Here is a 24,210-nt window from a genome sequence, read left to right as displayed (position 1 = left end):
TTTTTTCTGCTTTGTGGACAAAGTTAACCGAGAGCACACTTCTGTGAACAGTTTAAAGGTCCTACTCCTTCCCCTTTTTTTGGTGCATGCAATGTAACTCCTTTTTCGCCAGCACAGATTATAGGAGATTTTTTTATCTATATAAAAGGGGTGATTTGTATTAAAAGTTTATTTTTCAAGTATTTATTTTATATATATACACACACATATGAATGTCTGTGTGCTTATATACAAATTTACATATAATTTCTGAAGTATTATATATACCCAAAAGCCTGAGAAGCAGGCTGGTACTAAAGTAAGACTACAGGCTCTTGTGGCACAGCTACAAGTTAACTCTTCAGGTTCCTTCACTTCCATTACAAAGGTGTAGGGTCTACAACCCTACGCCAGCCACCCTTCAAGTAGGGGTGCATATATGCAGTGATCCAGGCCAATCACCACTTCACTCTGCCACAGCAGATCCAAGCCTGGTGGAGAGATACTAACGCCAGAGGACAGTTTATGAGTAAAAACCACTGTACGTGTGAAGGAATAAGTTTGGTTTTGAAATACATTTACCCGAGGTGTGGCTTCTGTAAAGTCAATTAGATTCTCTGTCAATGATGTTAAGGAAACGTCCTGGTCATCTGGAGTGCTCTATGGAATAAATCAGTTTTGAATTGAATTCCCAGTAGTAACCAGATAGGTCTGCTGAATACTCTAGTGGCTTCCCAAGTTACAGACCAGTGTCCTTAATGAACACCACTGTTTATCAGGTCTGTCTTCTCAAATCTTTCCACATGATCTTTTTTAATAGCCTATTCATTTCACTTACTGTCATCAATGCACTGGAAACAATGTCATTGCCATGTAAGCTGTGAAACTGTCCCATTCTCCTATGCGAAGATGGGGTACTGTGCCATTTGACAAGAAGGTCAGCGAGGTCTATGAGCTGAGTATCTGAACTCAGAAGATGAAACTGATAATTATTCAGTGGGATCAACTACATAAAACTGGTTTAGAGGGACAACAACTAAAGGGCATGGTGCTTTAGTGATCCAGAATAACCCCTCAGTCTGCTGAAGTAACAGCAGAGTCCAGTGTTGGACTCCTCTTTTCTTCTGGAGAGGGACAAAGGAAAGTTGACCCCTGAATTACTATGTGCATTTCCTGGAGTCCAGTTAAAAATTACCTTATCCTTAGGGTAACCAGAATACAACAATTAAACATTTCAATTTAAACTTTTCCCTCTGTGGTTATTTTTACAGGAATTGCCTATGTCAGAATTTCATTCCTGCAGTCTCTCCTGGAGCATCAAATCATTGGGATGTAAGGGGCTCCCCACCAACGTGAGGAAAACGATCAGTTTAGAAAAGTAAGTGTCAGGCAAAGAACCTGAAAGGACAGTTAGAAATGGCCTTTGGAGAGATCTGTACAGTGTCCCTGTCTGCTCCAGAAAGCACTCTTTGGCATTCACCAATGACTGGTATTCACTGAGTTATGAGAGGCATGCAGCAAGGTCTGCTGTGCTTGCCCGGAGGCATCAGTAGCTCAGAACATGACAGACAGAGACCTTCCAGGCTGGCAGGTGGTGATACCTTTGATACAGCAGCCGCCTCAGCAGGAGCCAGATTAGCTGGAATCAGCAGGTCCTCATGGTTAGAGGCAGCGTTGTCCTCATTTAACACATTACTGAAAGGAGAAAATATTCTCATCAGCACACTGCCTGGACAGTGTGAAACAGTGCTGCTTCCCTGATAGGCTCAACCCAAAACCTCAACACCAGTTCCATGTGAGGCAGACAAAAGACTGACGTTTGTGGGTATGTTGAAGTAAATGCCCTCCAACTACCTCTGCAGATTACTGCTCTCTTTCATAGTTTCAGCTACAGCTGTGTATAGACCCAAAAGTATCAGTGTCTTCTATCTCAAAGGAGCTTCTTCAGCCCTTGTTTCTAATTTGCCTGAAGCCTTCCCTGCCATCCTCTTATCTTCCCTTTTAGAGCCAGGGACAGCAGGATGTCAGATATTTCAGTCATTTCAGAAGAGAGATTCGCTTGCTGCTTGCTAGGATACCACCCCGAGGCCTGGCCTACACTGATTAACTGTTGCAACAGCAATTAAAGATGCATCAGTAAACCTGCTTAGTTAGTTGTAGCCTAAATGCTCAGCAACTGTTCCTCATCTTTTCAGACCTGTTCATGATGATCTCCACATGATTCCCTTACCCCAGAAACACATTTCTCCTTAATCACTTACGGAACAAAGCTGTTTGAGGCGGGGATTGCCTTCAGCAGCTCTCTTGGGTCTTGAAATACTGGACTGGTTGCTGGGGGACTACTACTCTGTGCTTTGCCTGACGGTAGAATGTTCCTGGCACAAAACAACAAAAAACAGGTACAACCTTCCACGGAAAGCTCTTCATGAATCACTTGTTACAGCATATTTTTGAGATCGCTAGATGTACATTTTATTCAGTAACCCCATGTGCTCTTTGAGGTTTGACCCATGCTCATCTTCACAAATGGTCAAGAAATTACATGTTGTAACCCTTTAACTTTTTCAATGCCTGAAATCCCACTGGAACTAGCACTCATTTGAGATTCAGTAGTTCTCAGGAAATCAACTGTCAGTGTCAGGTTTTTGTACACAATTTTTTTTCTCCCCTTGAAAACGGCTGCTGTGAACAGACCCATCCCCTCTCCCCACGCTGAAGTTGTTCATGGGTCACAAATAACTCTAGTGATTGAAGATGTTGTTGGAACAATGCTTATCAAATTAAAGCATGGGAGAATAAAGAGTATCTGGATTACCTTGCATATAATAAAACTTGGCAACTATAGCGCTTGCTGCTTTTCATTTTAAAAACACTTCACATTCACCAGGTTAAGCTACACTATGCAAGGTAAAATGCCATGATCACTAATCCACTGAAAGACGGCACTGAACTGCAGGTTCTCAGTGCTGTACTTGGGTAACTACATCACGTGTTTCTTCCAAATCTATTCAGTACCTGGCAGCAGCGTCCTGAATATTGGAATTCTTGACACCTGTCAGGCTGTCTTCTCTTATGACCTGAGAGGAAAAAAATGAACAAAGATATAAATTTCTGATACCTGTTTCCATCTTGTGTCAGTTCCGAGATGCACAGAAGGGCCGAGCACCTCCCACCCAGCACGCAAGTGTGCTGTTCATCTACTGCTCAGGGACTTAAAACAACAATTCTATGTGAAAACCTCAGTGCAGAAATAAAAATAATTCACCAGCGTAGCCAAATAAAATACCATTATTTGCTACAGAATTTACAGGAACATGCTAGAAGCATTGTCTTAGTCACAGAATCACAGAATAATTTTTTGGTTAGGAGGCAACCTTTGGAGGTTATCTGGCTCAATAACCACTCAAACCAGGGCTTGTACAGGGCGTTGTCCAGTTATACAGAATCACAGAATCATAGAATCCTTTAGGTTGGAAAAGACCTTTAAGATCATTGAGTCCAACCGTCAGCCATGCCCACTAAACCATGTCCTGAAAGTGCCTTGTCTACGTGCTTTTTGAATACCTCCAGGGATGGTGACTCAACCACTTCCCTCGGCAGCCTGTTCCAATGCCTGACAAATAACATATACATTTGTATATATATACGTTGAGCATCATCAAGGATGGAGATTTCTCCCTGGGCAACCGTTCCAGTACTGGACCACTATTATTGTGAAGAAAGGCTGAAAGGCTTTCTTACTCTACCTTGGACTTTGGCTGTTGGAGCACCCTTATCTGCAAGGCACCTTCTCCAACACCAGGCAATTGAAGAGAAATAAAACATCTGAGAACACCACAGTCCTTACCAGTTGAGTATTTACCTTGTGCCCTGCTTCCGCCTGGGCCTTCAGGATATTACTTTTGATATCTGCTGGAAGCCACGTTGCTGCTGTGATTGGGCTCTCAATTGCATTGTTAAGACATTTATCTGTCAACTTTACCACTTCACCCTAGACATGAAAGAAAATTTTATTAGAAGCAGTTCCCACGTGGAAAAGTCTGGGCTGAAGTTTATTAACATCTCCGAATAACAACAAGGCTCTCAGTGAGAGGAAACTCAGCAGATTTATACTGAAAATGAAAAAGCAATTTTTTCCCTTTATTTTGGAACTCCATTGTAAAGTCACAGCAAAACAAAGTAAAAAAAGCACAATGCTTAAAAGCGGATATGCAAAACGCTGTGCTAAAAATACAATGTGCAAGAACTGAAGTGGACCCTAAATTTGCAGCCTAGTTTACTGATAGGAGATCAATATAACAGCCATCATATTATATCATATCAGTATAGCTTAACTATAAGTTGATAATTTACTCTCAAATGCCAGTTGGGAAGACTTTTACCTTAAATCCACTTATAAATTAGAACAACAGTTTAACGTGTTATTAGCTACCTCTCCCGTCACTGATTACATCAGAGCAAGCTGGCAGCCTGATACACAATGAAGACAATTAAAAATGAGATACCTTTCACTACAGTATATTTCATTATGTGAACTGCATTTCTTAATTATAAAATGTTAATTAAGCATTCAATCTACTAATTACTATTTGATTAGTGACAGAAGTTAATTAACTGAGTGGAAAAGAAACCTTGTGACCTTTCTTCTAGGGGTAGGACTCAGCAGGGGGAGACAGAGTCCTGCTTTCCCTGCCATATGCCACCCTTGCTGGCTACAGCAGGCTCTTCCCTGCAGGCGAGTGCTGCGTTCCTGCAACACAGCCCGGAGCAGGCACACTCCTGCTGCACTCCGACTTGCAGGAACTGCAGCGTGTGCAGAAGGAATGAAGCCTGTCACATAGAGAGCAAGCAGTGGGGAGAAGTTAAAGAGAGGTGAATACCCATCCCCCACACAGCTCTCCGTCCGCTTTCAGCTTTTTTCGCTCACTAGAAACGTTAGTAAGAACTTCTAGGTATTTGGTCTTTAGAGAGAGGGGAAAACCATTTCCTTTTCTTATCTCCCTCTAAATCACCTTTCAGGGTATCCAAATAGGAACTTATGAGACCGTCTAAAGGAGAACCTGTTTTAAAATTTTGACCCCAGTCAGCAATGAACTTTGCAAAATATTCAAGGGTCACCGTCAACATAAAAAGGTATGAGGACCAGCAACCAGTGTTGCTAATGACTACTGCTAGCAGATAATAAGACGTGCACATTCACATAAATCATGAAGACTAACAAAACAATTAATTATTAAACATTTAAGTGCTTTTATTTCAGAGAAGCTGCTGGAATTGCCAAAAGTCCGGAATAATTAAAAATGAATTATTATTATTATTATTAGTACAGTCACAGTACCCAATTGTAATAATCCTTAAATCCTTACACTGGACCTTGCTGAACCAGATGTTGTATATAACAATCCCTGCACAGAATTTCTAATGCATTATTCCAGTACCAGTGATATAGTAAATCTAATTATTTTAACTGAGCACATCAGTACACTGGTGCTTTAAGCACCATTTTGTGGTTTAACTTCCTCTCAGCTTCCTCCACCTGAACAACCAGTTTAATTAGGACACTCTAGTCTATTAGTGATTACATTCCCAACTTTTGAAAAGTTTAGTACTATTAAGAAATTTTTTAATGTAATCAAGTATAAGTTCTGTATCACCAAGGAAATATTTCCACCAATATTAAAGACGCATTTTTCTCAATCCCTTCTATTTTGTGCTTGAAAAAAGCATTGGTGTTTTACTGTTTTTTTAATGGAAAGAGCATGTAGCTAGAGGGGAAAGCATCTGGCACCTGATAACGCCTCAAGATGTCTAATTTACAAGACATTTCAGTTGTGCACATAAAACAGGAAAGGTGCTGGGGTTTGTCAATATTCTAGCTCATTATGAATTTTTATAGTTTCCATGTACTAGACAAACTATATTTGTACTCTATTCTTCAATCAAAATATGGAGCTAGGCAGCAATGTAAAAAGGAAGGAAAGATTAAAGGCAGCAGCAGAGCATGCAATCCCAATCCTTTGTGCTTTTGAGTAGCGTTCCTGGTGCCACTGAAAATCACTTTGTGCAGGGAGATGGGAGTCTAACACAGGCATATTTTGGAGCAACTTGCACGTGTGTACAGATTGCAATGAATTCAGAAAAAGAAAACCCTCACATCCTTGCATGTCTGACCCTGAAGCAGACTTCGAACACAGGCAAACAGGGTGAACTTTTTATTGTTCATTTCACTTCAGAAGCTGATGAAAGTGGAGTGTCGGTGTATTTAAGAGCTATTTGCTCTCTTTTGTTAGATCTGGTCACTGCACTAGCGAAAGCCAGGAAAGGACAAAGTCGCATTCTTCCATCCCAACAGATTTTGGCAGGGAGCAGCGGTGAAGAATGAAGCCATTCATTCTCCGCTTCCCAGTTCTCATTCTAGAAAGATTTCTCTTTTTCTCTGAAAGAAGACAGATAGCTAGAGAAATACTTCCCTATCAAAGAAATCAATCAAGATTTATTGATTGTAAGTATAGAATTACGTGAAGATGATTGTCAGGCCATCTCTGGCCCTGATGGAAAATAGTTAAAAGATTTTTAATTAAAGCTGGAGTAGTTCATTGGCATTTGGCAGTGTCACTTACGAAGTTCAGGATGCAGCTCTGCCTTCATAAGCAGAAAGCTAATGCTTTCTCCCAATGCATTTTACCAAACCTTTTACGTGCTGTAACTGTTTCTACACAGGTAGGTATCTTATGCACTGCTAGAACTTAAGGGAGATGAGACATTCTGAAATTGTAATCACACACTTTCAGAGAGAACACTGTAATGCTGTGTTCATCTGAAGTAACAGCAAACTCCAGGATCTAACCTCATTGCAAGGTTTTAGTGGATATACTGCAGTCCCATTCAGTTCAGTCAGAAGAAGATGCCATGAACACCTCTTTTACAAATAGATTAAGAAAGAACTAAGTGCAGGAGGAGAGCCAATAGGTACATTTTGTAACAAACACTGTAAGTGGAATTTGTATTTTTTCTAAAGCAGCCCTCAAAAGCAGGAAACAAAGTGGTTTTAATAGCTGTTCTTAGGTCACTCTTTTCAGGACTCGTTTCCAAATCATTAACCTTCATCTCTAATCACAACTGCGTGTGCTCATTTGGTTCTACTGCAACCTACATGTCTTTGCAATTTGAAGCATGCAGAATTTAAAATATACAGAGGCAGTCTCTAATCTTTGTCTACCTTTTTAAACAAACACTCTCAAGTGACCTCTTGGTAAGCTACATCATAGGCTGAAAAGCTTTATTCAATCTTTTCTACCTGAGGAAAACCACTGATGATCTACTCTTATGTTTTAATAATACAATATGCACTTCCTTCTTGAAAACTGAAGTCTCTTACCCAAAGAAACAATCATACTGGCATACTGTTGATCCATACGCCATGTATTTCTCAGTTATGCAAATGTTCTTGCTCTCTAATCAGGTTAGTATCACCCCAGTATCTGTAACCTCTTGCACCTCATATGACAGCAGCTGGATAACTGTGACTGTACTGCCTTGGCTGCTGTTTGTTAGATTAGCTCATTACAGGAATCTTATCTTGCTTACTATATAACCACCACAATTTAAAAATCACTAAGACACTTTTGCTTCGTGCTCTCCATTTAACCAATTAAATGTTTTTCCCCCTCTCTGTCTGAACTAAAATGGAGCTCAACAGGCAATAATATTCTGAAATAAACTGTGTTCATTTGCTTTAGTTTATGCAGAGGCAGTGGTTCCGCATAACAGGACCTATAGGCTACTGACTAATCTTCTTAGAGACTTGGTAATCTTTGTAATGCACTCACCAAGCAGAGAGGTGCACAAGGCATCCCTGACAACAGTCCTTAAAGGGGACATGAGCCAAACAGCCTGCAGCACCAAGCATATCAAAGCAGCAGCCTTCTCTCACACGGAGGAGGGGAACAAATGCTCAGGAATGGGCTTAGCCCAAACACTAGACACCTCTCTTGGCACCTGGTTCATTTTACTATTGAGGGAGCAAGAAAAATCATAGCTGCTTCACCGAAAGTTAGATAAATCCTCGGGCCTCCCTGCAAGGGAGGGTAGTACAAACAGAGATAATACTGCCAGGTGTTTTACTCTCTCTGTTTGTCCAAAATGCAATAAAGCACCTAAAGCTTAAACACTGGGAGAAGCAGAGTAAGGGAAATCTAAATTCCAAATTTTTTAAAGCTCATTATAAAAAAGAAGAATATCCTGCATGGGTGCAGTTGTCTGATAACCAGTGAATCTATGAAAGTTCACTGCTGTTGTAAGGGAGGACTCTGTCCTCTCCATCCCTTCTAGCAACACTACTTATTTTCACTACGGTTCTTGCATTTCTTTGACCCCTTCCACGAACCTATTTAACTTGCCATTTAACAACTTAAAAACCAAACCAAAACAAAAACCAAAAAACCCCAACACTTTAACAAAAAGTTCAAAACAAAAAAGGCAAAAAAATTTTTGTTTGCCATTTTGTAGGCTACATTGGTTCACCAAAACATGCAATGATTCCTGGAGGTGACGGAGGAGAGGAGGAAGCTGGGGAAAGAAGAGCAAAGAGGAGCAAGGGAGGAGAGAGCCCTCGCCCTGTTCAGGGCACTGACGCTCGTACTTTGGCTCAGCTGCCCAAGGAAATGCAGCCTGACTTGCTCAAAAAGATTTATGAGAGCACTAAATCAAACCACATCACTCTTCTCTATGTAAACACACAGAGAACTAACACCTACCTCAGAGAGCAGGTAAAAACTGGTTACTTAACAGGAGGGATGGATCACCAGCAAACTTGACTCAAAACAAAATGTCAAAACAACATTCTGGGAGGGTTACCAAAGGCAACTGAAAAACACCAGGAGAGCCGCTCACCCCCTCAAAAAAGACGGTGAACTATACAACACTATACAGTTAGTAACCTACACATAAAGACAACCGAGGAACATTTCAAGCATTTATGCCTTTTACTCCCATTGATTTTTAGAAAATTTCACCAGGCCACAGCCTGCATACGTGCACATGCACCTCTGCCCCTGATCTTTATCTCACTGCCCTGTCACACACAGGTTTATATGTAACAAAGCATTTGTATTTCCTTTACTATTGCCCAATATTACTCACTCATACTCTTAAAAATCTTGCAAAGGGCCCAGGGTAAGTGGAAGACTTTTCAGAATGATCTGAACAAAACTCAGTGACTCTGCCAGCAGGAATGAAGCCCAAGTACCTGTACATTTATGTTTACGTTGGGACGCTCAGTTGGCACGGGGCTGCTGCGCTCTGTCTCCAGCTGCTTCAGTTTTAGGAATGTGTCTTCAAATACTGAGAAAGACAGAAAAGATATAATCTTCCTAATGTCACTGTAGAGTTATTTGACTTGTAACTTGCATTCTTGCTGAACACTAATTATATGGTTTTAAAGCTGTGGAAAAAAGCACATGGATGGGGGAAGCTACTTGCTCGACCTTCAATGCAACTTTCAAGCCTACAGACTGTATATACCTAATCGCAACACTCTGAACTCCTGCAAGTTCATTTACCCACCATCCTCACAGTGAACGAGCAAGCAGCAAGAGTTAATTGCTCAGATGGTTGCACTTCACTGTCTTTGTGGCTGAAGTCAGATCCCACAAAGAACTATGACTTTTCCCTTGTACCTCTGTCCTTGGAAAGAAGCTGTTTCCAGCTGAAATGGGGAGAGCTGACCAACTTTGCTGTCCCAGTGGTGGGTAAAACTGTCCTTATGCATATAATCTAAGGGAGCTTTCTAAAACACTTCTGGATTTTTGTAAGGAAACAACCTCATAACAACCTAATCAGTTAACTTTGACCCCACATGGCATGATAATATGGAAAAATCTGTAAGTTTGCTTACGATCAGTGTCTACTTTTTCAGCAGCAGTTTCCTTTGTGCCAGGATGAGGGCAACTAACAGCCTCTTCTGAATCTCCTGTTGCCAAGCCAACAACTTGACGGCCTACGGCATCATCAACACAAGTTTCTGGTAACTCCGTGCTGTCTAGCAAATCAACAAGAGGTACGCTGCAAAGGCAGAAAAATGGGCAGAGATACACAGAATCATGTTACCACTCTTCCTGTAACAAGAAAAAACTTTAACACATGCAATCTCTTTTTTCAAGCTGTCTTCTGGTAACCCGACACACTCTGTAAAACCTGTTTCAGGTAACTAATAAGACATTGGCTTTCAGTGAGTTTAAAAAAAAAAAAAAATAAAAAAAAAAAATGGAAGGAACATTTCATGTCTGTAGAAGTGACTTCATAACAGACCAGGTCCACATTGCCTGCTGCTTCACCACATAGCAGTGGAAAAAGTGAAGAGAGGAGGAGGGAAGTTTTTATCCATTAAATACACTTTTTGGAACAAACATATGAAGTTTTTCGAACAAACCCAAGGTACACTTTAGGATTTTTACAGGAGAAAAAGAAAAGCTAGGGGGAGGGAGGTTGGTACTGTTCACAAAAAACTATTTGTACAGCACTTCACCCAATACTTGTAAGCAGAACAGAAGGCAGAAGGATGCACTGCACAGGTCTGCATTGACACAATGTCATGGTTAGGCATACTATAACTAGTTTCAGTTTTATTAGCTTGGGCAGAGACATGAATGAAACCTCAGCAGTCACAGTATTTTAAGTGAACCACCCAGTTAGGATCACTTTTTTCACCTTTGCTTTCTAATGGAAATGTATTGTTTTTATTTTGTCCTACCATCTGTATTTACAATGAAAATAGAAAAACAATTACAAAGACAAAAGTTATATTAAGATGCTTATGTTGTGCAAACAGTCGAGAATCTCATCCATCTCTTCAAAGTTCAGGAACAGCTAAAGCTATCCTAACAGCAAACTGTAACAAATACAGAAACAACAACTGCTGCAGAAGATGACGGTTAATCAGACAACCTGAGCACACAACTGCAGTTTGATTGTCACCCATTTCAATCAAAAATCACACATACAGTTTGGTTGCAATATTGGTTTAAGAAGAAAAATCTATCACTTTTGAAAGTCCTGTCCCAAATATGCGAACAATGATACCAAGCAAGTACCCACAACAGAACTTACTCTTATGCACGGACAGAGATGTTTCCTACTTGACAGTTTAGACCAGCTTCTCCCTCATCGCTACCGGGTTAATGCCCCTTGCCTCCCTCCAGCCCCTGGAATTTGGAAGCAGTCCCGTGTTGTCACTAGAGACTCCAGGAAAAAACTCCTCCCTCCAGCTCAAGCACCCAGAAGAATCCTTCCAATGTTAAATATATACCTCTGAAACAGATTACAGGATATCACCGTTTTAGTGCTAATAATGTACGAATCATCTTAAGACAATTAATTGCTGTGAGGCAAACTGAGGTCACTTGCTTGATTCTCTTAAAGCAGTAGAATAAGAAGCTACTACCAAAGCAAATAATAGGAAACTTTTCAATCAACCGTACAGCCTCTCTGTGCACCACTAATGGGAAATGGCAAGCAGCAGATAGTCCTGCAAAGGGGGAATGATGGATACAGAGAATTTCAATTATTAGAAGTAATAGGCAGGAATAGATGTTCTTCCAATAAGGCAACAAAGAAAGAGAGACTGAATCCCATACCTTACTAACAGAGGATGCCTATGCATGAGAGTGAAAATGTTTTACAACCTTCACATGAAGCCAACACTTTTTTTCCTATTTTCTGACAGTTTTCTGTAAAGAGCCTCCCAAATGTTTAATATGACAACCAGTAGAGGAAGTTCAGATTTTGCCTGCAGCACAGAGAGGTGCTGATGCCATGACATGTTGAAGGAACTAGGTATAAGCTCCTACGAGCTCCATGTAAGAGAGGTGATGTAGAGCACCAGTAATACTTCTTTGGTGCTATAATCTTCTAATGCTTTTCTTAACATTGCAGCACAGTGGAGAAAAAACGAGTGAAAAATAGAATTTATCTTCATTGGAAAATTGCTAGGACAATTACACTAGCCTTTTTGTCGTCCCCCCCCCCCCCAACAACTGCAGTAACATTTACTAGACAGACAAGACAGTTGATTCAAAAACCTGCCCACTAGAGATAAGGGCAGTATTGAAATCTGGTGGCATATTCAAATGGCACACTCACTATCTAGTGTTGCTCCAAAAGCAGGGTACTACTTACATTAAGGTGATGACAGTTTGAGAAAACCTGATTGCCATTTGTGCTACGGGATGGAGGACTGGCTGAGGTAGCAAGGACAACTGGGGTGAGACCCTGCAGTTTCACCCCCACATCACAGCAGGGCCTCAGGGAAACTAAATGAATTTTAGGGAGACTCAAGAGAAGCCTCCTAAGCCAAGATTCAGGTAGGAATTGGCCCCATTTTGCCTTCAGACCCACTGAAACACTTACTTAGCCACCCTGAGATAGGCAGTCACAAGAGGAAAGTCATACTAGAGAGACCCTCAGCCACTGGAATTTGCAGGCACAAAAGATGAGTTACCCAAAGAGCGCTAAATTGTTCGAGGCCACCCAGATTCTTCACCCTCTTCAGAGCATCAGCAGGAAGTCTACCATGCAGGCTTCATAAATGGCTAGACTACAGAAGTAAAAAGCACAAAGACACTATTTTCGTCACTGCACAGAATTTCTGACTTCTCTTACAAAACACTGAAGAACTGTCATGCCAATCATAAGGGAAATAATAAAAGGCTTCCCAGGAAAAGTAGGACTTCTGCGACAGTCAGCGTGCAGTACTCAAGAATGAAATGGGCATTAGCTTTCCACGTTCCTGTATTTACCCACATACAAAGGGACATTTGAACTTCCCATAGTAGTAAATGCCAGGCTTTATATGTTTTCAGAATCAACTTCTATCAGCATATTTTAAGAATATGCTGAGGGAAAAGCTCATAAATGATAACAGTTCAGCCATATAATTATGAATATAGGAATAATCAAAGGGGTTTAGTGCATGCAAAGGTTTGTCAACCCACTAATAAATCACATGTCATTACGTGCTCAAGGAACTCCCACAGTTAAGGGAGTTAGCTACTGCACTATTTCTTCTTTTTTGCCTGACAAATATATTGATATTAGTATGTACCATACAGCATATAATGCATAATGTGACTGAGAAAGCTGTCAGTTACAAAGGGTATGATTTTTTAACTTCCTAGTTGAAAAGCAAAACAATACTTCATTCTAGTCTGTGAAATACAATCTGCAAAATACAGTAACTATCTGAGTCCGCTGCAAAAGAGAGAATTCTTTTGCAAGTAATCTAATCTGAAACAGCATGGAGTACCACACAAGCTAATTTATTTTTTCAAACTTGTAGTGACACAGAATAGTTTCTCACACTGACTCTGTAAAGCAGTACAATAGTATGAAATTCTTTGTTCGTTTCCTTCATTTTGGAGCATTCAATGCTGTACCTGAAGGTAAGAAGAGTAGTAAATTTAAGCCTGTCACCTTTCCACATTTTTTTTCCCCTAAACAAAAATGCAAAATATTCAGAAAAAAAGAACTTCCTTTTTCTTCTCAAGTGAGGAAAGCAAAAGAAAAAATCCTGGGGATGTATGATCCTACAAATGGAGACTGTTCAGGCACATTCAGTTTCTAATCAAGCAGGCTGAGCCCCACACTCCAAGACTTCTGCTGTCTCCCATTTGTTTGAAGATAATTCCAAATACTGACACAGTATAATATATGCAAGTCAACAACTACAGGAAAGGAAAGCAAACACCCTCAGGAAAAGGTGCTGGCTGCAGAACCTTTGTGAGTATTAAGCCAAGATCTGTCACCACCATACTGTTTAGAAAGACATCCATGTGTTTCATCGATGCTATTCCTAGAGCATGTGACCTGTCCCTGTAAAAATGCAGCTAGGTGTTGTTGGTACTAGTGTGGCACAATTTCTCTGTCTGCTGTTGAGAGCTGTCATTTACCCCAGTGGAAACCAGGATAATAATTCTCCCTAAGTCAATGAAGTCACACTAAAATAAGCCCAGCACAGAGCAAAATCGACCCTCAGGTTATATGCAAGATTCAAAGCCACAGAGTAAAAGCATGTAACATATACCATACTAAAGCAAATAAATTCTAAAGGTAGATGGATTTTGGGCAACCAGGGTTGCTTCCCCTATCCTGAATCTGAACTAGTTCTGCTGTCATGCAAAAAATCTACTATAAAAACTTTAGCCACAGCTTTAATTACCAAACTTGCAGTTAATCCCAGGGCAGTCCGTGACAGTCAGCACACTGCAGGCGGCTGGGACACCCAGCCCTCTGCTCAGCACTGGTGAGACACCCCTGGAGTGTTGTGCCCAGCTCTGGGCTCCCCAGGACAGGAGCGACGTGGACATACTGGAGGGCGTGCAGCAAAGGGCCGTGAAGACGATAAAGGGTCTGGAGCATCTGACACAGGAGGAGAGGCTGAGAGAGCTGGGACTGTTCAGCCTCAGGAAGAGAAAGCTCAGGAGGATCTTATCAATATGCATAAAAACCTGACGGGGGGAATAAAGACAACAGCCAGACTTTTCAAGGGAGCCCAGAGACAGGACAAGTGGCAACGGGCACAAACTGAAATACAGGAGATTCCACTTAAACATAAAAAACCCCTTTTTTGCTGCGAGGTTGGTCAAACACCAGAACAGGTCACTGAGAGAGGGTGTGAAGTCTCCATCCTTGGAGATACTCAAAACCTGGCTGGCATGGTCCTGAACAACCTGCTCTACTCAACCCTGCTTTTACCATGCCAGTGGACTACATGATCTCCAGAGGCATATTCCAATCTCAACTATTCTTTAGTTCTACGATAGCCATGCAAAACGTCTCTGATACCCGAGGAGTCAGCCACTACTTGCAGTGGCGTCACCACTACATAAGCACACCTGAAACTAAACCTCTGCAATAAATCAGTGACTTGTTATTGCAACAATGTTCTTGCATTTTAAATACAAAACTATTCCAAATTCCTCCTTAGGAATTAGTGGCTTCTTCTCCCTCATCTACACAGAAATTATATGATATTTTAAAGTTAAAACACCTGTTCCATTTGCATATTCTTATGCAATTTTATAAATAATAAACAAATAGGTTTGCTTTGCTCCAGAAGTTTACATCAACCTTGCAAAATCTAAAACCAAAATTAGCACAACAGATTGCTCTAATCACCTCTGTAGATTCCACAGATCTTTAATATGTAGCTTGCATATCCTTTTTTTTTTAAGCAGAGTTGTAAAATAGAGACTCATATTTCATTAGCAATCTCTTTCCCCCTGTCAGATGCAAGGGTGTGGTGGCCAAAATATCTCGGGCAATAATAAATTATGCCCTGGCTGAGACTTACTTTCTTGGTTCTTCGGGGCTGGCTATCTGAAAACAATGTTTTTGTATTTCTAGCCTCTGTAGCAATTTGAAACTTATTCAAACAATTTGAAAATCATTCAAACACCTTCTTTATCATAAAAGCCAAATATAAGTGAATTTTAAAAGAATTCTACCACAACTTTTTGTCTTTTTTTTTTTTTTTTTAAACAGGAAAAGAATATTGCAATTTAAAAGCAGCTAACTTCAGAAAACCCGTGAAAACACAGTGCATTCAAGGGTAAAGGTAGTTCTTCACATTGTTAAAGGCCCCCAAGAACACCAATGAGCCATGAAGCTGGGATCTTAACCTCTGACTTAACAATTAACCTTGTGAATCATATGGTAGGACTGGTGTTTGTCAGGAAATATTTCTGTTGCATTTCAACTGAAGCACAGCAGCAAAAAAGAAAGAAAATTTTCTAGAAAGCAAAAAAAATATTACTCTTTGCCTTTTCAGGAGTTCTGATACTTTTATTCTTAAAAAATTTAAATAATTCTATTCCATTTCCAAACAGTATTTTTCAGAAGAGGGCTTGTTAAAAAAAAAAAAAAAAATTATTTTTCAGATCAGCCATCTATCTTGGATATTTTTAAATAATCATGGTTCAAAAGGAGGGGCAGTCACTTGCTCTCTCTCTAAGATTTTTGAAACCACTTTATAACCCACTAGTTGCATTTATAGTTTATTACAAATGTGACTTCCTGCACAGCTCTCAAAGTTAAACCCAGCTAACAAAAAAAAAAAAGTCTTTCAATCATTAAGAAAAACCTTAACACAATTAAAAAGATACATATATATACTCTTTTTAATGTAAGAGTGACAGGTGGCTTCTGGTCTATATGTTATTTTTTCTTTAAGGACTAAATACCAACAGCATGATATGCAGAGCCTTTGTCATAAGTTTTTTTTCCCCTCTATAGTCAGCTTTGGGTCCGTTGTCCTTATCTCAGACAGAGCTCAAAACGTAATTTTCCAGCCTCTGCTAGAAAGCACTGTCACGCTCCAGAAAGGCCCACGTCTCAGAGACTGGTCATGGTGGCTTGGACAGCATAGGTACCAGCACCGCTATGCATTCCTGCATTCTTCACATTGCGCTCATGGACAAAAGCGGTGTACTGTCCGTCCGCGGCGCGGGTCCTCGGCGGGGCCCACGCGTCCCACAGGCTTCCACCACGTTGGCAGCGGTCGGCAGCGTCAAAGGGCCTGGATTATTGGGGAGCGGGAGGGGGCACAATTAGTAAACAGGTATGGATGAGAAAGAGGGTGGAAAAGTAAAGCAAAGGTAAAGACAAGAAGACTGATGCGAAAAGACAAGGAAAAAGGGCATTGCTGGAAGGTAAATACTGAAGGAAAGAGCCATGCAAGTATACGCGTACATGACAACGCTGTCAAATAAACCCCTTTTCTGCTCAGTATCATGCGCATTTTTGCAGAAGTCTGAAATGACAAGTTAAGCTATCTCATGTATACATTGTCTACACTTACCAAATGAAAAGCACCTCATATTTCAAAGCACTTCACAGAACTGAGCAAGAACCATGTGCGTTTTACAGATGGAAGAAAATAACGTGATGGAGGAACAGACCTCCCAAATATACAGTGCATTTTATTTGTGGGAAGCTGAAAGGGTTTAAGTGGCAGCTCTAAATGTACACCTGAAACAAGCATCTGTAAGTAACACCAGTTTTCAAAGTCACTGGAAAATGCAGATTCTAATGCAAGTTAAAAAAAAGGAGAAGAGAATAGCAGCTCAGAAAAATGAGCATTACTGCACAGGAGCAAACAGTAGAGCAAGCTCAAATCATTCACAATTTAGGTGACTAAAGGACCAAATACTACTGAAGAAGCTGACTGTAGCTGTACCTGATTAACATAAAAAACTTAGTTGGAAAAAGAGCCATTTGAAAAAAGGTCACAATACAAACTAAGAGACCTTGCTTTCTAATTTTGCATATGAAGGTATAATTGTTTGTAAATTTTAAATTTTGAATTCCTAAAATCAAAACCACAGAAATGCCATGCACAGTTATGGCTAGTCGATACCACAGTTGGAATAAAGTCCTACAAAAGCTAGAAAGAGGAGCAGGGGAGGACACTCATCACTTTAAACAATGTTTTGAAAAGTATTTTTATGCAGGAGACCTTAGCTAGAAAGCTATAAGGCTTTAGGCACAAGCATCTCCAAAGCAGCAGGGATAAGCAATTTACTGAAACAGCTGAATTTTAAGACTTTAAAAAATGGACAATGATCTGTTAACTGTTATCTGTTGTACTAGGATTCTCTACTGGTATGTTTTAGGAGAGGCTGATGCAAGGTACAGTCAGGTATCAAAAAAGTGCTTGGAAAAAAGCTCTCTCTCCTAAACTACTTAAGCAAGGAAATTCCCAAAACAAACATATTCTTTCAGTTTAATGTAAAATTCTCTATTTAATGACCCAAATCTAAACAAAGTGGAAACATTGTTGCTGCTCATCTAGAGGGGTCCTGCACAGCCCCCAGCTCAAATTCTACCTTCTCATGTTTCAGAAAGTCTGGTCTAACAACTCCCAGCCCAGTCAGAACAGCGAAGCAGCCAGCACATGAGTTGGAAGATCACATGTGTTAAGGCAGGGAAGCAGAAAAGCATGCAGGATTCACAACAGTGGTAAATGATTAATGCTCAGGGATAGTCCTCCTTTAGAGAGAGAGGATTTATACAAAGGTCACCCATGGGTAAATTCAAAGTTTTGTTTTTTGTGAAATATGCTGAGTAAGTGACTCATGAATACTGAAGGCTCCAATCCTCAACAGTTTGTTACATTATCTTCCCATTTCTCTAATTTAAGTGGTTAAGTGAAAGCTACATCCACTAGCAAGCAAAAAAACCAACAACCAACCAAATGAAAACAAACAAACAAACAAACAACCCCCCCCCTACTTATTCCACAATAAGGAAAAAATTATTAAATCTTTGTCTCCTGTCCTATCTTAGCACAGAAACAGCTTCTGGAGAAAAGACTAAAGTTAGAAAGACACTGATTGTGTATTAGGCTTCCCAGCCTTGCAGCTAATGTTCCAGACCATTTTCAGACCATGCAGACCAGTACAGTTTTCCTGTACTGACAATTTTACTGGAATGGAGCAAAGAAAAAAAAAACAACCCACTAAAATCCTTCCTATCTGGCAAAGTACCTTCTACAATCTGGCACAATTGCTGCTGGCAACTGCAGCATTAACATTTTAAATTAAAGGAAACATCGAAATTAGGAAGGGATCTAAGCTGCAAGGTAGCCAATACAGGCATCTGCCAAGCAGAGTACAGAAACTCATGAGGTCGGGACCTTACTTCTAAACCCCTTCAATCTAACCATCTACAAAAATCTCCAGTCGAAAAGATTTTGGTGTTCTCAACAATCCTTGGCAAACTCTCTCTAAAAGAAGACTATTTTTCTGACAGAAAGCAAAGATAATTCATGCAGAAACAGGCCAATTAAAGACAGTAGCAGTTGAAAAGAGATCTTATTAGCAGCATCGAGACACCAAGACTTGAAGGCGCAATAGCCAAGTCACAGCCCCTGCAATAAATATGTATGTTCTGGCAATTATATTAACCTAACCCCACTTCCCATCTAGGAAACCAGAATGTAGCTCAACTGATGACTCAGCTCCAAACTGTTGTCTTCTTCCTACAGCTGGATTTGCCCTTCATTACAGGCAGTACTGTTTCCAGTGAACACGTTAAAACCTCTTTGTCAGAAGACAACTGCCTTCGATAATAATGATATGTCTATAAGAAACATAACACACACACAGTACAAGCATTACACTCTCGATTAAAACACATCAGTTGCCACGAAGCTCGTTTTCTTTATGGCATACTGTTTTGGGTTACATGCAGGTATATTTTATATTCACTCCCAGTGTTCTATAGAAAGGCTACATACTGCAGCAGCGGGCGTGTAAGCTTAGATTTCTTGACAATGTTAAGACAGACAGGCTCAAGTTCTTAATCCTAAAACAGGCGTACCAAGACCAACACTGAAACAGATTGGCTACACAGTCCTCTCTGCTTCTGAACAAAAGCAGCAGGGTTTCAATAAGCAACAGAAGCCTTGCAAATACTAGCAAGAATGCTAGCACGAATCAGATACCCAAGAAGAGCTGTTTGGAGCAAGAGTCGAACATTTCCACCAAAGGAAATACCAGTTTCTAGCACGCATCTTGCAATTAGACCAAAGAATAAAAACAAAACCATATTGAGAATGCTGAAGAATAAAGAAACCACCACCTTTCACCCACCACCATGGAAGGAATCGAGCGATCAACAGGATCTCATCATAGACAAGCACAGATTTCAGATACTAGACAAATCAAGGGCAAAAGAAAGAAAAACAGCATTGATCATATGTTCCGATTGAAACTTCAATAAAATGCAACATATAAAGCGGAATTACCATCCCCCTTATAATCCAAAATCCATAGTATTAAAAGTCTTTAATCAACAAGATTTACGAAATTGAAGTATATTTGTCATTACACCGTTAGAAACAGGTATCATCTACTTTTAAGAGATACTGAAGCAAAGCAGGTTTATATGCCTGACAATGGGAGAAGGACCTTTTCTCTTGAGGGATGAAACTGCTTAGGATAAGAGCTTTTGTGTTGCCCCATTCCACTGCTGCTGCTCCTGGAGAGTCTCGCAGAAACAAGAATTACCTTTCTAAGATAAGCTATACTCCCTCTGAATGCACAAGAAGCTGAATAAGTTAAGACGATGTGTGCACAAGTACTGGGTTGATATATGTCAGTTTTGGTTTTGAAATAGCTTTGCAGTATAGAATTACTTTAAGAAAAGACAAATGATATGTACATTTATCTTCAAACAAACCATCCTCATTTTGAGATGCATCCAATCCATAAAACAAATACTCTGATTACACGAAATCAAAGCTCTTATCTTCAGCTTGTGTCATTTTCCTCAAGCTCCCATTCTACCCAAGATAATGAAAAAAAAAATCAGCTTGCCCATTTCAAAAGGTTCAAAAGATTCACAGGGATACTGGTTTACAAGGTTCTGCATTTTGTTAAGGATCAAGGTCCTTGGGCCCCATGATACCAAGCAAAGGGTTACAAGGAGTATTATGGCAAATGAGAAGGACCCAGCTCTCTCCAAGACTTGAAAATGCTGTTCCTGATTTAATCACTTCTTCAGCCCCTGAAGAAATTTCCTTTTGGTTGGTAGTGACTAAGCCTGTTGTCCTCACCTCCCCACACTACATTGACAGCAACAAATTGGCTGTATCATCATTAACTTAACTGTCAACTTAGGTTAAAGATACAAGGATGGCCCCTTATTTAAGAGCAGATAAAGAAAAAGCCACTCAAATCATGCATAAAGAAGCAAAATTCATTTCCCAGCAAAGCAGAACGTACCACTTCTTGTCTTGCTGGCTGGCTCCTGGGCTCCTTGGGAGGTTTTCTATTTCCACTAAGACTGGGGCAGAAGGAACGACTGTTAGGACAGGTAGGTTTGGCTTTGCATTCCAGCTCTTTGGAGACAGAATATAAACAAGTAAGTTATTATACACACATTAATGAAGCGATGACACATTACACATAGCAAAACATTATCACCACTTCTCCTTAAGCACAAAGCTAAAGTAAGGCTGCTGTCTTCCATTACTTCCACAGCACTGGATACCTATGCCCAGTCTTTCCCAGTACCGCACACAGTACTGGGCTCATAATGAATCCTAGGCTGCTCAAAGATTTCAGTAAAAAGCTACAGCCTGCTGTGTCCTTTTTAAATTAATGCAGTAATGCTTTCCTTCTGTATATAACTTTGCAATAACAATAGATACCTTTGGGTTGCAGGCCTTTGGATTGTCATTTGAAACATAACTGCTCCTGAAAAAAACAACTCCTTTTCCATAGAAGGCAAAAGGCTGGGCAAAGCAGCGATCTATCAGCGGAGATTGAGCATTTTAATGTTAAAACAAACCATAATCCCGTTTCCACCAGTATGTGACCCTTTCTGTTGCACTCGGCATCTGAAAGGCTCCAGAAAGCAAGACAGGGTCTCTCCAAACTCCAAGTCCTGTTTTTTGATACTCAGAAGGAGAGTTACTTTACACTAACATCCGTTTTCAGTGAAACAAGGTATTCTGTGTACAAGTACTGAGGGAACAGGAGTCACTGACTTCCTTCTCAAACTCAGAAAACACTGGATTTTTGCTAACAGTGTATTCTTTTATTTGATGGTGCATTCCCCTCTTTCAGAGAAAAAATACTGTAACCAGGAATCAACATAGCTGCTGATGAATTGCGTCCCCTTTATTTTTGTTACTTAGCATATAGAATTAATGTGCTTTGGATAATAACAACCCTCAGACAAAGGTACTTTGTGTAGCTATGAAAATCTGTATCTATAAATAGCATAGTTTCTATAGTACTGGGGCATGAGGTATCTTCCTTATGCCAGCTAAATTAACCAATTATCTTGCTTGTAAATTAGTAGTCATTTCTTGGCATGCAATTTAGTAGTTAACCATTTGTAAGTTTCAATTGGTCAATCACTGGATTTTAAGGACGAGTAACAAAATCCTCAAACCTGTTGAAATACATACAAACTGCCTTTAAAAAGAATGAGAGTCCTTACTTGTGATCCATTAGTTTGGTTGCTAACAGCATTGTTTGCAGTACTGAAAGACAAAAAGCATTTAAATCAGAATCAGATCAACAAACTATTTCTGCAGGCTGACAGAACTGCAAGGATTTTCAGAAACACACACAAAGTCTAACAAAGATCTTTCCAAAGTACTTAACTGTTGTCAGAAGAAAACTTAAAAACTTATGGTTTAGGTCAGCTGCCTCATTCTAGGTAACTAAGGGTATCACATTATTTTTTATTTGTTCAAGCTGTAGTTTATCTGTAATTCATCTGGTTCTTCCTCTTCCTTTCCTAAACCACTTTGGTTTAGAAAGTCGTCCTGATTAAGCAGTAAGGCAGGGCACTTTTAAAGCAAAACCAATATAAGTTTTAGTTAAACACCCAGCAAAATGTGACACTGTTGAAACCTCACTTACATGCTGTAGATACTACATTTGTTCCATAACTAGGACTCTTCTGATTTGAAGTTTCACATCACAAAGTTTATCAGAAAAATTAATTGAGTTTCTTCTGCATACAACCTCTAATGGACTGAATTACTGCTTCAGTCTTAAAAGCAGCTATTCAAAATTATGCGCACAGCAGCTTAGCACAGCATTAATAATAATTTTATATTATTAAATATTTAGTATATTTAATAAATAAGACCCATATCCCTATTTCTGATGATGTCTGAATCTGCAAGAGACATTTCACATTTTCACATTTTTGAGAGACTTAAAAGCATTAACATCCTGCACAATAATTATGCACTACAAATCTCATGCAAAGCAAACTTTTTTCCCAGACTTCTAATCTTTTAAAAAATGGTTCCAGTCTCCTACAACCCATTAATCTTCTGATTTACAGTCTGGACAATAGCTATCCAACCTGGCAAGCTGACAATTCAAATAGATTTCTGTATCTACTTCAGCGATTCTTTAGAATTATTTTACTTAAATACCATAATGTCAAGACCAAACAAGCTTTTCCTTGCCTGTTTCCCAGCTTCGCACCTTCTCTATTGAGAGAACGTGGAGGTTACCACAGAATAGTGCACATTTAACAGAAATATTAAGGAATGCCTTCTGGGTAGCACGTTTCCCTGTGCTGAGTTAACATAAAAGAATGGAACAACATACATCTTTCATGATGCATTTCAATTAGCAACGCTCGAGTGTAGAGTTTCAGAAATGGCATAGATTGCTCTGGAGACTAACATAACAGTGCCACACCTAGGTGCAGATCAGAAGATCACTGTCTTATCAGAAGGAGAAACTGCATACGAAGTTTCTCTTCCCACCCTCAGAATGACCTAAGCAGCATGAAACTCAGAGAAGGGCATGACAACACAGCATGACAAGAGTACTAATTAATCAGACAGTCACATTTTGCATGCAGAGGATCCTTAAGCACTTTAATGACACCCAGTTTTGAAGAGTACTTCCCCATTTTATAAAAAGAAAAGACAATACAGAAGGTCACAGAGAGACCCCCACTATAATAACTGCAGCCTCGTCCCCACACTTCCTCGACTTTTCCCCCTCGTGCAAGAATCAACCCTGCTGCTACAAACAGAAAACACATGGCTGTGTTAAGCCTGTTGTTTTGACATGTTATTTCAACATTCCTTACCCAGCTCCTGACTGTCATGATGCTTAACATCTACGAGTATCTACTTTTTGAAAATAATTTGGTTGCAATTGATTATTGCAATGTTCACAATTTATTAGGGCAAAGGACAGAAGCCAGAACTGAGTGACTTAGTTCCTTCGCTACCAGGTAATTCTTTTTAGCCTGGTTTCCTCTCTTCCCTTAAGGAGGGGCATGAAACCTGTATGATTCAGATTCATATGAGTATTTTATATTGCAACAGCAAGTATGAACCTACACATGCAGAAGGAATCTAGGTACAGAAATAAAGAACCAAAAGCCCTCCCCCTCAGTGTTGATCATGAATAATTTAGTATAAATATATACAAATAAATACTTAAGTATATTAAAAAAATGCAAGTATAGTACAGAATACAAAATCACCACCATATTTCAAATATTTATTTTACTGTATTTTGCCCGTCTCTGATCTTCACTTATGTATTTCAGTCACATACGCAGAGTAGGCAGATTTCAGAAAGAAGACATCCTCACATGCTTTCACCGGATCTCTTTACACAGCAGCACACAGAACTACAGCTCATATCCAGCAAGAATCACAGCTAGTCATAAACAAACCCC

At 39.9% G+C, this 24,210-nt stretch overlaps 1 protein-coding gene across 11 annotated transcripts in view; it reads right to left on the bottom strand.

Moving 5' to 3' along the window:
• EPB41L5 (erythrocyte membrane protein band 4.1 like 5) overlaps window positions 1-24,210 on the bottom strand; it is a 61,348-nt gene that overhangs the window by 7,004 nt on the left and 30,134 nt on the right. For 5 of the 11 annotated variants that reach the window (XM_030018770.2, XM_030018773.2, XM_030018771.2 and 2 more), the window contains exons 15-23: window positions 21,985-22,027; window positions 20,760-20,875; window positions 9,875-10,041; window positions 9,227-9,321; window positions 3,842-3,970; window positions 2,995-3,056; window positions 2,241-2,354; window positions 1,581-1,674; window positions 562-639 (exon numbers count right to left, since the gene is read on the bottom strand). In XM_030018770.2, coding sequence (XP_029874630.1) covers window positions 562-639; window positions 1,581-1,674; window positions 2,241-2,354; window positions 2,995-3,056; window positions 3,842-3,970; window positions 9,227-9,321; window positions 9,875-10,041; window positions 20,760-20,875; window positions 21,985-22,027 — 898 coding nt within the window. Of the gene's footprint in view, window positions 1-561; window positions 640-1,580; window positions 1,675-2,240; window positions 2,355-2,994; window positions 3,057-3,841; window positions 3,971-9,226; window positions 9,322-9,874; window positions 10,042-11,998; window positions 16,550-19,614; window positions 19,688-20,759; window positions 20,876-21,984; window positions 22,028-24,210 lie in introns of those variants that run through there. The other 6 variants (XM_030018776.2, XM_030018778.2, XM_030018774.2 and 3 more) reach the window with 5 other exon arrangements.

Source organism: Aquila chrysaetos, chromosome 6 (assembly GCF_900496995.4).
Source record: "Aquila chrysaetos chrysaetos chromosome 6, bAquChr1.4, whole genome shotgun sequence".
NCBI classification, from domain to species: Eukaryota; Metazoa; Chordata; class Aves; order Accipitriformes; family Accipitridae; genus Aquila; species Aquila chrysaetos.
The sequence above is the reverse complement of the archived record's forward strand: the minus strand, read 5'-3'. Positions and strand labels throughout refer to the sequence as shown.